The following is a 14963-nucleotide window of genomic DNA, read 5'->3' as shown; positions in this document are numbered from 1 at the left end:
TATCTTCACCATTTGATAGATACATCTTTTTCAAACCCACAAAATTTGGTTCTACTTTTTCAATAATGTTATACCATGCCCCTTGAGCCTTAGATAGGGATCCCAGAGGCAAACCCAAGTAAGTTGTGGGCATTTACCCCCTTACAACCCAACACAGCCAATAACTCCCTTATTTTCTGTACCTCCCCAACTAATTCTGTTTCACTTTTGCCCAGATTTACCCTCAACTCTGAAACTCTGAAACTGCTTCAAAACACTGAAGAACATAATATAGGTATACAAAAAGATGTGGAATTTACTCACAAAAAATATAATAGGGTAGTCAACAACCCTATTTCTTTCTCCCATGTTAAACCTAGATAAATAGCCTCCCTCCACATCCCTTTGAATTACTCTGATTAAAATCTCCATAGCAAATAAAAAGAAGTGTCAATAAAGGATCATCTTGTCTCAATCCTCTAGGCTGCTAAAGAAACCAATTGGGCTACCATTAATAAAAATGGAAAACTAAATCATTGAAATACAAAAATGGATCCATTTCTTCCATTTCATGCTAAATCTCTCCAGCACACACACACACACACACACAGAGTCCCAATTAACATGGTTGTATGCCTTTCACTGTCTGGTTTGCAAATTACTCTAGGAACTTTGCTCCTCAACCTGGCTTCTATCCAAAACTTCATGGACGATAAGAACTGAGTGAATAATTTGTCTACCTCCCATGAATGCATTTTCTGAGTCGTACACAAGATTCCCAACTAAATTCTTCGGTCTATTTGCCAACACTTTAGAGATCCAATTTATACATGATCCCTAGCTGATATGGAGATAGTCTTTGATTTTTTTCACAACCCTACTCCTTTTGGAGGATCAAAGTAATAAAAGATGCACCCTATGAATTTTTAAATCTGCAATAAAATTTGTGAAACACCCACATCATATAATTCTCTAGAATACCTAGTAATGTTTGAAGAAAGCCATATTAAATACCTCTGGTCCTAGAAGCTTTGTCACCATCCATATGACGTAAGGCCTTAACACCCCCCCCTCCCCCCCCCCCCCCCCCCCCCAATCTTCTATTGATCTAATGGTATCCATTTACCTATAGGTTTTTCCATCAATGGTTGATAGAGAAACCATCTTTACCTCCACCCCTCTATCCTTTGTCTGTAGATTCCCATCCACTTCTACATTGTCTATATAATTAGCCCTTTTGTGAGTTAGTCAAATGATGAAAAAACCTCTTACTGTTTTCTCCTTCCTTCAACCATAAAGCTCTTGATTCTGTTGCCAACTAACTTCCTCAAAGTGTGCCAGCTTCTTGGCCTCAGATGTTAACTCATACCTCTCCTGGCACTCCTCCAGAGATAGGGATGCATTCTCCTCCTTTATGTCCAACTTCGGTGTTATGAGGGATACCCTGCAGAATACTGAAAACTGGTGGACTTATGGTTTATGGCATAATATGTTTTCTAGTGAGTCATGGAGTCATTCTCTTATTTATGTTTTAATGAAGGATATACTCATTAGAAGTTGCAAATGGTTCTTTGGCCCCACTATATAATTATTATACAAAGGGTTTCCTTTGTTGGCCATGCATTTGATATGGATCTTGGACTCTTTTATGGTGTAAAATATCTATTTCATGGCTTTTTGTGGTGCGCATTTCGTGTCTTCTAGTGTCCTTTCTCTAAAATTTTTGAGTATTTCAAATATTTTAACACAGCACTGCAAATCTAAGATTATATTTTCAATAAGTTATATTTGGTGACTTAATTTTCTCAGTATCTAGCTCATTATTTTCCTATGGATAGAGTTTCTTATATTTCTTCCATTTCTTCTTGTTTATTAGGTGGCATTAAAAACACTGATAGTCATCCATAGGTTATTGAGGGAGGGCGATCCTACTTTCAGAGAAGAACTTCTGAATTTTTCACAGAGAGGGCGCATTCTCCAGCTTTCTAATTTCAAGGATGATTCAAGTCCAATTGGTTAGTTCTACACCCATATCTCTTTCATTCCTTCTCTTTTGGTAGTTAATACTGGCTCTAACTGATGTGCTTGAACTATCATTGTTTTAGTTCTTTATGCAATGAGATTTCAGTACTTCTGAATTTTTAATATTCCTTTTATCTTTTTCTTCAGCTTGGGATTGCTCTGGCTGGGTACGTACTTATGCGCTGTTTTTGGAGGAGCGACTTGAATGTTTTAGGATGCTTAAGTATGATATTGAAGCCGAACGTCTACCAAGACCTTCCCAAGGACCGGAGAAGGTATTTTACAAAATCAATAAGTATTCCTTTTTACTAAGATGGGGGAATTTACTGGGATAGATTTTAATACTAATTACACTCCTTGCCTTGAAAGAGTGAGGGACAGTAAGCAAATAAAGTTAAAAATCTGATTTTGGGTTTGCATGGTTTTAACTCCTTAATTAGTTTCTTTTCTAGTCAGTACCTCTAGATCATTGCTCAGTTTATTTGAATGGCCTTTGACTTATTAGGATTTAATGATATTTTCTAAGATAATATGCTCATTTCTTTTTGGAAAATGCCATTTGTTGGTGGCCGATATATTTCCTAACAAGCCTCGTAGTACTTCTGGTTTGGTCTTCTTGGTCGTATAAGCTGCTTAAACTACATCATCTCCAGCTCTATACGCCGCCTCATTAAGGGGAGGTTATTGGATTGACAATCCTCTCCCCTCCCTCAGGGCCACTAGACCAAAAGACAAAAAAGTGTTAAGCTTTGAAATGTTTGAATGGAAAAGTACTTATATTGACTTCTTAAGTCTTATAAATTATTTTGTGGGATTTAAATCCTCTGATTCTTTTTTATTTGTGTGGTGTCAATTTGTTTTAAGGTTCAATGATATGGTTCCTTTATTTTGGAAGCAAAATTGACGACACCTTCAATAAAAGGCCATCTACCACTGTCGAAAATTTGTTTCTTGCACACTTACCCAAAAAAAAAAAAAAATTTGTTTCTTGCACAACATGGACTTTTTAGAAGACTTATTTACCTTTTCTTTCATGGACTTCTTAGAAGACTTATTTCTCTTCCATTAATTTCTCGGCCCTTGTAATATTTATTTATTTATTTTTGTCTTAAGAGAATAGTGTTTTACTTTAATGAAATTTTGCATTACTTATTAAAAAAATGTAGGAAACATCCTATTGCCTCCTCTGCCTTCTCTTCTCTCTTTGGAGTTATATATTTGGTAATTTTTTAATTATAAATCTTTCAGATAAAATAATCTGAACTTAAAACAAGTGGGATTCTCATTGGGGCACCTTGTTCAGGTTTGTAGCCAGTAGTTTGTGTAGCTTAAGCTAAAGGTGCATATATTATAAAGAAAGAAGTGAAGTTTAGTGATTCATATTACCGGAATATTTTCACTAGCCATCTTAAGGCTTGGGTTGAGCTTGAGCCTTTACTACAAACCAATCCAAACTCGGGCAGTTAATTTTCAACTCAGTTTGGCTCATTGTACCATTACTTGTTTCAACACTGTAAAACAGTTGCTTTGTATATGTATTTTTCTATGTGTTCAGTTGACATAGCTATAATCTATACCTTTGGATGCATATCAGAAGTGATATAATTAGTGTATATTTCATTTCCTTTTCTTTTTCTTTTTTTTTAATAAAAAAATTAATTTTAAAGATGCATTTGTGTTATCTTTTAAACCATAATTTACAAACAGTTACAATTCTTACAGAGAAATCATTTCTGCTGTCACTTTTTATTATTTATTTTCTTTTTCTCTTATATTTTCAAAACTATTGGTGACCATGGATGGTATCATTTGAACAAACTCAAGATTCTTTGTAGACTGTAGGTCCCTTGTTGCTGGGGAGTTGTATTTGGCAAAATCGATGAATGTGTTGTCTATCAACCGTTTATGACATATCTGAAATTGTTCTTGTTCAAATTTGTATAAGAACTTTTTGTTGTTGTTGATATGGACGCTTTTATTGGATGTCAATATCACAATTGATATTGAACAAGCTTGATATACTTTCACGAAATGTGTGGGTGTGATAAGTTTTCATTACTAAAGATTCATCCTTTTCTCTCCTTGTCTTTCTCATTCTTCTTTCACCAGCAGGGATACAGCAGAACCAGGGATTTGGACAGTGAAGAACTGTTGGAGCAATTACCATCTTTGCAGCAGCTGCTCTATCGTCTTTTTGGTTGCAGGGTACTTTTTGTGACTTTTTGATCTTCTGTTTTCATTTTTTTAGTGAACTTTTGTTTTGGATTTTTCTTAATTATCAATATCATATCAATAATTTGGGGATAATCGTTTAAGTTTTTGTCTGCTGTTACAGCCAGAAGGAGCAGCTGTTGGTAATTATGTTATACAATATGCCCTGGCTCTGGTATGTGTGGTGCTTCTTTTTGCTGTAGGTTATTCTTTGTTTGACTTGTGTTTCTGAATTTACAAGAATTTCCTTTATTTTTAATAATATTTCATATAATGGAAGGGTTAAATTATTTTCAGCTATTAAATGAATTCCCTTTTACAGTGTCTTTAAATTATACAAAATGACTATAGAAACATGGAGCTTATTGACAAAGATTTGAATGCCATTTCATCTTGAAGAGTCCACTGAATGATATTATGCATGATCAGAAATAATGGTTTACCGGGTCTTGAATTGTAGTTCATTCTACATTCATAAAAATGATTTAGTAGTTCTTTTGAACCTTTTTATTACATGTTAAGATACTTAATGCATCCCCCCTTTCTGTCTGTCTCTATCTCTGTTGGCTTTTTGTATGTTTTGTGGGAGTGAGGAGCATCTGTGTGAGAAATTGGTATTAACTTAAGGAAACAAATTTGATACCTATTTTTCCATTTCCTGTCCCGTGCCCTACTTTCTCAAAGAACACGTAGAACATGTGCGACTTTGTCAAAAACTTATCTTAGCAAGCCTACCATTGCCCCCCTCCCCATTTCTTTCCCTTGATAAAGAAAAAGGGAAAACCCATATTATTAAGTGCTTATTTGTTTTTGTCCTTGTTGATATCTACACTTTTCAGGTACTGAAAGAGAGTTTTAAAATTTACTGCGCTATAAATGATGGGATCATCAATCTTGTTGATAAGGTAAACTTGTTGATCATATAATATGTATATATTATGCTGAATAAAAAGATTTTATTGATTAGCAAAAAAAGTATAAAGGACCAAAGGGGCCCAAACCATCTCACTCACTAACAAAACCTAGCTCTAAATAATCTGATGTCATTGCAGTTTTTTGAGATGCCGAAACATGAAGCTGTCAAAGCCCTTGATATCTATAAACGAGCTGGCCAGCAGGTGATATTTTACATTGATTCCAAGTTTAATATTCTTTTTTGATAGCTTTTTTGTGCTTTATGGTATATATTTTTCCTATACTTTTATTAATCATGGAAGGTATAGGATCTACCAGTTCAGCTTTATGGTGTTTCTCTTATCAAACCTTGGTTTTGCTGCAGGCTGGGAGCCTTTCTGACTTTTATGATGTTTGCAAAGGATTGGAACTTGCTAGGAACTTCCAATTTCCTGTTCTTAGGGAGGTATGATGCTATTACTGTGGTTTAGTGTTTTAGTTAATTTTAGGTTATTCATTTCAGTCATATCAATTTATAACAACTAACTACTTATGTTTACCTTTTCCAGCCTCCACAATCCTTCCTTACGACCATGGAAGAGTATATAAGAGAGGCACCCCGAGTGGTTAATGTTCCAACCGAGCCATTGGTGAGTGAATGTATTTTGTAATGAGCACAATAAGTATCCATTGCTCTAAAATCAATTCCAGTTTATGTTATTTGTCATTTATTTAATTTTTATGTAGTACCACTCTCTGTTTTGTTCCCTATGGATCCTTTTAGTGTTTTATTGACATTATAAACCTTGAGATGGAGCATTGCTTTTAGAAGATACGTGCTACTGAACTCCTATGTGTTCAATATGAACAGCTTCAATTGACATACAGACCAGAAGAAGGCCCTTCTGAAGAGACAAAAATATCCAGTGATGAACTGGAGCCACCAGCTTCAGATAATGCTGCTGTATCTAATGACGAGATTACTCCTACTCCTCCTACTCCTCCTCCTCCTCCTCCTCAAAACAACCTGGAGACTGGAGATTTGCTGGTAAATCTTTAGGTTTTGTGTTTCAGTAGCTAGGTTTATGTTTTTGCAAAGTTTTTATTCAGTTTCTTGTCTCTTAATGCCACTCCCCCTCTTTTCTGGTGAATTCAGGGATTGGATTATAGTGCTGCCGATGCATCTGCAATTGAAGACAGAAATGCTTTGGCTCTAGCCATAGTTCCATCAGAACCTGGTAACATCGTGTCACTTTTTTGTTGCTTTCCAATACTGCTACTTAAGCAATTTTGCATGGCCTCTTGTTTACCTATCAGGCATTGCCTCTCATATTGCAGGTGCTGCCCCAACATTTCAGTCTAACGGTGTACAAGCAAAAGATTTTGATCCTACTGGATGGGAACTTGCCCTGGTAACCACTCCCAGTAGCAACATTTCATCAGTTAATGACAGACAACTGGTAGGCCCTAATTGTATTCCCTCCTCTTTGTTCTGCATGTATATTCTTTTTTTATTTTTCTGGTCATTTTAATATAAAGGTGCTGAAGCAATGGTTTTCCTTCACTGGTTTATTACAAGTTATAGGAGTATAGCCATGCATATAATGACATTGTTGGCCAAAATGTGTCTGCTTTTCAGTTAGAGTCACTGGCACATATATTAAAGAGAGAGACTCATTACTCATTATCCAGTCCAGCTTTATATATTTTGCCAAATGTGCTGTCTTGATAGTCCTCTTATAAATGTTCCCAAATTTTGAAGAAGCAGCCTTTTAATGAGACTCGCTTGTTTGAGAATGCATTTTCAACAATAAGTTGCCTTTGAAGCAACTGATGGTAAAATAATCTTAATTGCTGGTTGATTATGCTTCAATTTTATGTCTAAACCCAAATTTCTTGCAGTAAGTTCTATTGGTTTTGGTTTCAGTTTTATTGTGACATATAATTTGCATTAATGTATGATTTTTGCCTAAGAAGTTAGGAATGTGATCGAAATCATGGGGTGATGTATATGCCTCTTCCAGAACGGCTTTAACTGTCTTATTTCTGCCAATGAATGTCAGGCTGGTGGATTGGACTCGCTCACTCTTAACAGTTTGTATGACGAAGGGGCATATAGAGCTGCACAGCAGCCTGTTTATGGAGCACCAGCCCCAAATCCATTTGAGGTACATGACCCATTTGCTTTATCAAGTGGTGTTGTTGCACCACCTGCTCAGATGCCAGGAATGGCTCAACAGCAGGCGAACCCCTTCGGTCCTTACCAACCTACAGGTCCATACCAACCTACCGGTCCATACCAACCTAGCTTCCAGCAGCAGCCACAACAACATATGATGGCCCCGACAAATCCTTTCGGTGATACAGCATTTGGTGCATTTCCTGCAAACCCCGTTGCTCACCCACAAACTAATAATCCATTTGGAAGCACAGGCCTGCTGTAAAGGCAAATGTTTGAACATCCAAAAAATGTAATTTAGTAAATTGAAATTGGGTTTGTATTTGGAAATGAGTGAAGCAGTCTGGGTTAGGGACGTTTGATCCACAGGAAGAGAGGGTTTTGGCATATGAAGGTATGTTTGGGTTGTAAAAGTCAGCGAGTGAATAGCACATATCAAATAATTAGTTTATATGATTTGAGATTTTTTGGCGTAATTTTGAAAATATATTAATTGTCTACTTTTCACGGGAGTAAAAAATAGAGATATTCATGAACTGCATTACTTCTTTGACCTTACTACCAGGTAAGGTTGGATTGTATTCATTTATGCTTGGTCGGTTTGCGATGTTTCACCACAAAATGTCAGTTTTGGATGATTGTATGGTATTTTTTTAGGGTATCAATTATATCCGAATTGCTTTGGTCATTCATTTTAATTATAATAATCTAAACCATTCATATCTATCCAAGAAGACAAAATGGTTATTCCAATGAATGATTAGGATCATCTGGGCAAGGAATTCTACAAAATATTAAGATTCATTTTGGTAAGAATGTAGCCTTATTATTACGAGCATGGCAAAAGATAAAGCAAATTCGTTCTTTGCTAATGTTGTGGCCTGTGTAAGATATCTATGCAATGTTTGATTTAATGCTTTTCAGAAAGCTATAGACGTGCCAATTGATCAAGAAAAAAAATCTACCTTTTGTGATGATCAGGGGACAAGTGGATGTGGATCCCATAAACAAACTGCCTTGGTCCTTGCTCAATCAATTGCTAAAATTAAAAAAGCAGAACTAAAAGAATTTCAATTTAAAAAAAAAAAAAAAAAAAGGGGGCCTAGTTTGAATGTACAAAAGCACTTACTAGAGAATCTCGTGATATGTTGTTCCCCAAAATCTTAATAATTAGTAATTTAGTATTAAGCACGGACCATATAGCTTTAATTTGTAATCGTCTGCTAACTTTTGGCTTTTTGGTTTTGGTTAGGTAACTAATGTTCTTTTGAACATATTTATATTTACAATGAGGCAAGTTCATCTTTGGTAGTGATGTTGATCACACGAAAATCATTACGCACTTTTCCTTAAGCATGTAATATACAAAACCAATTGGTGTTGAATAAGTTTTAATATTATTCTTCACCTTGAAATGAGGAAACATACTTGAACAGAACTTATTGTTGCTTTGGTTTCTCTTTGGTTACAACATTCATCTCATGTTAAATCCAAGAGTAAATTCTTTTATGACAATATCATTTGCCATAATTTTGACCACAACTTAATGATATGTACAAGTATGATCGGTGAACCATTACTCATATAGACCCATAATTTTTTCTCTACTACTCATAGTTGCACATACTAGCGTCATGATAAAAATTGTAGCACAAAAGTTGTGTTCATAGACTTTCTCTTTCAAAATTAATTCTTCTAAGACTACACAATTTGCCACATTTTGATGACATGTGCGATTATGACTGATGAACAATCACATTCATATTTCAATAAAGTACATAGACTATGGTACTAAAAACAAAAAATATTGTTTTGCACTTGTTATTTTACCATCCGCACAACATTCATAATTACATGTGCGATATACATATTTTTAATTGATATCCACATTTAAAATGTGAAATGAGTAATATGTATGAATGATGTAAACTAACGAATGTGAGAGAATCATTGCCTACTAAAAAGACAAGTTTTATGCTTTTGTACAAATAGCATGCATTTCTATAAATTTTTCAAAATTTTAATAATACGGAAAAGGAATAAAGGATACTTCTAGTTATGAAGAGATATGGCGGAAACCTTTTTCACTTCTAACCATGCGAGAGAGACATCTTGATGGCTTTTAGTACAACCTATAGTTTTTATACCACCTAAATTCAAGGACCAAGGAGGCCCCAAAGTCACAACATAGAATTCCACTATTAATCTTTCAATTAATCACTAATATAAAAGGGAAGGTTCATTAACTCACATAACCACCTACTTGTCACTAGAGTGATTATCATGCCATGCATCATTCTTGTGCAGTGTGTGTGCTTCATGTGAAGGGTTTAGGGATGGACTTCGCAAAAACACGTGTTTTTGCTTAACTTTATCTTTGAGCTTACAACAAATTATTTGTATGTGCTCGGTGAGCAATGACCATAGGACATTTGCACATTTTGGAGTCATTGGACATGAAAACTCAAACCCACCTATTGCCATCCCGAAGATGGTACAAGTTGTAGCAGTAGTACTAGTACAAACTACAAAGCAATAAGACCAGGGGCAATTAACACTACCCTTTATAATGTGTCCTTGCCAAAAAGTAAAATTTGAATGTGAGTGCGTGTGTATTTGTCTCACTGCATAGGTTTAGGGCCCAAAAAAATGCGTTTTTTTACTGTAAATCCTTATTCAAATAATGTAATGATGATATTAAAATAGGAAAATTTTCAAACAATTGATTTTTTTTTTTTTAAATAATGTTTAATGAGTCCTTAGTATTGGTCTTATTGATTTGATGGCACCGAGTAAAAGGGCCGTCACATACTCTAAACTACAATTTTTACAAAATACTTCACAAATTGTAGATGTCAACTTGTGAATGGTAGATAATAAAGTAGCGTTAGTGATATTAATTCAACTGTTTGTGAAAAATATTGTGTTTGTAATATTATTCATGAGAGAGAGAGAGAGAGAGAGAGAGAGAGAGAGAGATTTTAAAAGGTAAGAGGGGAGAGGGTGGAAGGAAAAAGAAAAGGCATGGGAGATGCATGGAAGAGCATGAAAGGGGAGGCAAAAAAGAGAAAGGAATAAGGGAGCTCACTGTGACTGCCCCACCTCTTGGAGAGCTCTCAAATCATCATCATTACAATCCCACATCCCTCCCCAATTTTAGTTGTTTTGCTCACTTTCTTGATTCTTCTTTTTCTCTCTTTTCCCCATTTCTTTAATTACTAGAACTTCCAAGTCGTGGTATCCCATTAGTTATCACAGCTGTTTTTTCATTAATTATTATTTTCTACATTGTATTGTTAATTTTAGAATCCTAAGTTTCAAGGTACCTTGGGTTGTCAAAGGACGAAGAATAAAGAAGTTTGATTTTGAGATCTACAAATACTTTGAATTGTTCTTGTTTTCACAATTTATTAACCAGAGAAATTGAAATCCACTACTTGGTCAAAGCCACCTCCGAAGTTTGAAGTTGAATACATGCGGAACCAAGGAAAAAAAAAATCTTTAATAAATATAATATATCTCATTAATTGGTAATGATCATATTAGACATAAAAATTTGTCTAACTTTTCAATTTCATCATTAAAATTTCAAAAGTAACAATAGTGTCTTAAATAATGTAAATGATCCAATTTTATTCATACACTAACCCAATGTTGATTTGTCTTCTTTTTTTTTTTTTAATTCAATAGTTGGGGCATTGGGGAGAGAGAATTTAAATCCAAAATGTTTCCATTGAAAATATAAGGACAGGGGCGGAACTAAGAATTTTTGTTTGGGGGGGCCAAGTTGCAACGCTAATATATTTATCAAAACAACCCCACACACATACACACACACGCGCACACACACACACACACATATATATATACAAACATGCTTTTTTACCATATGCACACACATATATATACACACACTTTTTTATTTGATAAGTTATATATATACACACACCCAACCAAAAAAAAAAAAAAAAGGAGTTTAGTATTTTCAATTAAAATTTATTTTTGATAGCGATCTTTCATAAAATAAAATTCATTTTTTCCATTTTCATAATAAAATTCTTAAAAAGTTTCATTTTAATTACAAATTATCAAATTTTATAATAAAGTAAGGAAAAAAAATCTTTCAATTGAACTAATGAAATTTTCAAAAACATGAATGATCCAAAACTTGGAGGAATAAGTTAGGCTCCAAACATATTTAAAGCTACCTTGCTCTAACTCATTATGTGGCAACTAAAGACACATTTCATGTGTAGTTTTAGTAACAAAATTTAATTTTTTTAATGAGTCAATGACTTGTTAATCGTCACAGAACGGGTTGAAAAAGATAGATTCAAACATATTTGATACCAAATTTTATCAAATATTTAACAGATTTAAGAGCATATTTTACAATAAAAAATAGAATTGAGAAAAATAAAGTTATTTCTCATAACTATTAGACCAATTATTTTTTTTAGAGTATTATTGAACTAATTCAAATATTTGGGGGGGCCAACTCTTATTTTTGTAGACTAAATTTTGAAAACATTAAAATAATTTTATATATATATTTTTAAAAATTTTCAAAATTTTGGAGGGCCCACCCTTATACATGCCTCTGCCCCTGTATAAGGAGATACCTATTGAACTACAAAATTCTTAGCAATGTTAATGTGTCAATGCAATGTTTACATATATAACAAAAAAGGTCTAGGCCCTCTATGCACAAACTACCAAATATGTTTGATGTTTAGCTTATGAGAAAATGCGAGAAAACACAATGATATAAAAAGGGTTATAAATCTATTTTTCTTTTTGTGCTTAAGTTTCTATTAGATATTTTGTATATCCAACTTCCAAGTATGTTGTAATACAAGTTTGATTTGACTATGGTAGTAGAAGAATGTTATTTAATCTTACTTTGGAAGTGGAAGAGTGTTATTTTTTTTTTTTAGAAGAGATAGAGAGAGAGAAAAAAAACAACAGTAAACAAGTGAAAAAAGTATTGTCTGTTGGCTCAATCAATTGAGCTTGAAGACAATGAGTTGACTTTAGCAATATGTTAGCTAGAAGAGTTTCAGGTGAAACTCTTTGTTTGAAATTTTGATGAGTTGACTCAAGCGAGATTTTAGGCAAGTTTCAAGTGAACCTCTCTATCTGGATATTCTAATAAGTTGGCTCGAGCGAATTTCAGGCAAATTATGCATTTAGTGGCTTCTACAGAATTTATGGCCAAGGAGTTGCACCACTTGGCATTTAAACATTTGTAAACGTAAGAAGATTGTTTTTAACTAATTTTTAACTGTTATAATACTGTTTTTGTTTTTGTTTTTGTTTTTTTTTTTTTTTGTGACTTTCCATGGTCAATGTATACGGTTCAAAACTCTCACTTTGTTTATTACAACAAAACATTGATTTATATTATAAACACTAAAAATGTGGGTCTTCTCTGAAAGTGCTATTTGTAGAACCTAAGGTTGTGCGTAGGATCGTTGAAAGAAGGTGGGATTGTAGATCGTAGGATCGGATTGTGAATCGTAAAATCTTACATATTTTTAGATTTAAAGCAAAAAAACACATTGATAATGGCTTTGTATGTTGAATAATCACATTAATTATAAATTCATCCATAAAAAACTTAGATTTGCATCATATGATGTAATTTGCATGTCATATATCACTAAGCCTATACTAACAAAACAAATATATTTAAATTTTGACCCAATGTATTTCAATAAATGTTTAATATTTAGCAAACAAATACAAAATATTTATCAAAACACATGGAAAATATTTTCCAAGTTCTAATTTCCAAGTTTGAAATCCAAAATAAATTAGCAAATGGAAACTAGCTAACTACAATATGAAATCCAAAAGTAAGATGAATATTAAAGTGAAGTGAACATTTAATTATTCTCATTCTAAAGTTCTTATAACTACCGTCCTAAATTCCTAATCATCATCATCAATTTCATCATCTATGTAAATATTATATATTTGTATACTAGAGCTGTAAAAAATATCAAGATACAATTTCATACTCAATTATTTAAGTTATATTGCTCAGCAACAATAAGAGAGCATGCTCAAAAAAATTAATCAATCAATATACAAATACAAGCATAACTAATAAAATTATATATAAAAAAAATATTTTAGTAATATTAGAACATAAATTAATATATTGATCAAATAAATTTAACAACATTATAACTTAAAAGGTAGCAAAGTCAATATCAAATTCTTCATTTAGAATCGATGAAGCATTCCTTCATTTTGATTTTAAGTGAATTAGCAATTAGAAAACATTTTCTTAGGTTAACATAATTTTATAAAATAAAAAATAAAAACCCTTAAAGCTTCATCAAAAAAAAAAAAAAAATTTATCCCATAAAAAAAAAAACTAAAAATTTATATTTTAGGTAGGATCGGTAGGATTCCATACGATCCTATACGATCCTACCATTTTTACGATCCTAGTACGATCTTAAATGTTTTGGTGAAGTGGGATCGTAAAATCATGTGATCCTACGATCTGAATCGCGATTTTGACAACCATACTAAAACCTAATATATTTCAACAACAACAAAAATTCATTGTGTGCTATTTGATTGTAAACATTTACAATTTAAAAGTCTACTTGACTTTTTTCTTTTTTACCAGAAATATGAAATTTCATTGAATAGAAGGAATTAACTATTACCTAGGCTTCTATCACTTCTCAAACTTTCACATAAAACTACAATTTTACTATACAGGTTTTACATTTTTTGAGAATTATATAGATCTTACAAATTGATGTGTACTAATCACAAAAAATATTTGAACACTTATTTATGTTATCTTATTGAGGTAACACTAATCACATTCAATGTCACATTAATTTATAACATATTTGTAGTAAAATTTGTAATATCTTTAGTCGTTTTCTTAAACACTTGACTTAGGGTATGTTTGGATACTGCTTATTTTGCTGAATACTGAAAACTTATTGCTGAAAATATTGTAACAAAATAATTTTTAAACTATGAATAGTGCTATGGGACCCAGATTTACTGCTTATGCACATTTTTCACAAGTTTAACAGAGTTGTGAACAATGCCGTAGGACTTAGCTAAAAACGCAAAACGCAAAATAATTCTAGGCAAACACACGCTTACGCACATTGCAATGGATTCTTTTTTTCAAGTCCTCCAACACGTTTTGAAAGGGCTCTTCCCAATCTCTCTCTCTCTCTCTCTCTCTCTCTCTCTCTCTTTCTCTCTCCAAATTAGTTTTTATGATTTATCCTTTTTTTTTTTCCTCTTGTACTATTACTTTATGCTTGTGTGATATATCTACATATCTCTCTGTCGGTGTCGACCAAAAGCTTAAATTAGATATTTGATTCTTTTTTTTTTTAGAAGTTTTATACTTTTATTCCTGAATATTGCGTCAACTACATGTAATCTCAAGAGTGACTGAAAAAATAATAATAATAACAAAAAAACAAAGAGACAAATTCGAAATCGCCGTCTGGGTAGCTTTATTTTAAGTATTAGATTCCGATTTCATTACAATTATTTAAAACGCAACCGGCATTGGGAAATGAATATATACTATTCACTTCACACAAAAAAAAAAAAAAAAAAAAGAATATATACTATTTTGGCCTAATGGAAATGGATTATGTTTGATGTAAACATTTCAAATGAA

General features: G+C 33.0%; 1 protein-coding gene across 2 annotated transcripts in view; it reads left to right on the top strand.

The window, feature by feature from the left end:
- Positions 1 to 7761, top strand: part of LOC112024210 (putative clathrin assembly protein At2g01600) — a 10314-nt gene extending 2553 nt beyond the window's left edge. Inside the window, exons 4-15 of one of the 2 annotated variants that reach the window (XM_024056857.2) lie at positions 1856 to 1994; positions 2149 to 2276; positions 4111 to 4206; positions 4337 to 4387; positions 5052 to 5117; positions 5265 to 5330; positions 5492 to 5572; positions 5676 to 5756; positions 5978 to 6154; positions 6263 to 6344; positions 6445 to 6566; positions 7170 to 7761. In XM_024056857.2, the coding sequence (XP_023912625.1) occupies positions 1856 to 1994; positions 2149 to 2276; positions 4111 to 4206; positions 4337 to 4387; positions 5052 to 5117; positions 5265 to 5330; positions 5492 to 5572; positions 5676 to 5756; positions 5978 to 6154; positions 6263 to 6344; positions 6445 to 6566; positions 7170 to 7550 (1470 nt within the window). In that variant the 3' untranslated portion in view covers positions 7551 to 7761. The remainder of the gene's footprint in view (positions 1 to 1855; positions 1995 to 2148; positions 2277 to 4110; positions 4207 to 4336; positions 4388 to 5051; positions 5118 to 5264; positions 5331 to 5491; positions 5573 to 5675; positions 5757 to 5977; positions 6155 to 6262; positions 6345 to 6444; positions 6567 to 7169) is intronic. The other variant, XM_024056858.2, reaches the window with a different exon arrangement.
- Positions 7762 to 14963: the final 7202 nt, after the last annotated feature.

The sequence above is a fragment of the Quercus suber genome, unplaced genomic scaffold (assembly GCF_002906115.3).
Source record: "Quercus suber isolate HL8 unplaced genomic scaffold, Cork oak 2.0 scaffold_254, whole genome shotgun sequence".
NCBI lineage: Eukaryota > Viridiplantae > Streptophyta > Magnoliopsida > Fagales > Fagaceae > Quercus > Quercus suber.
This window is presented reverse-complemented; position numbering and strand designations above follow the sequence as displayed.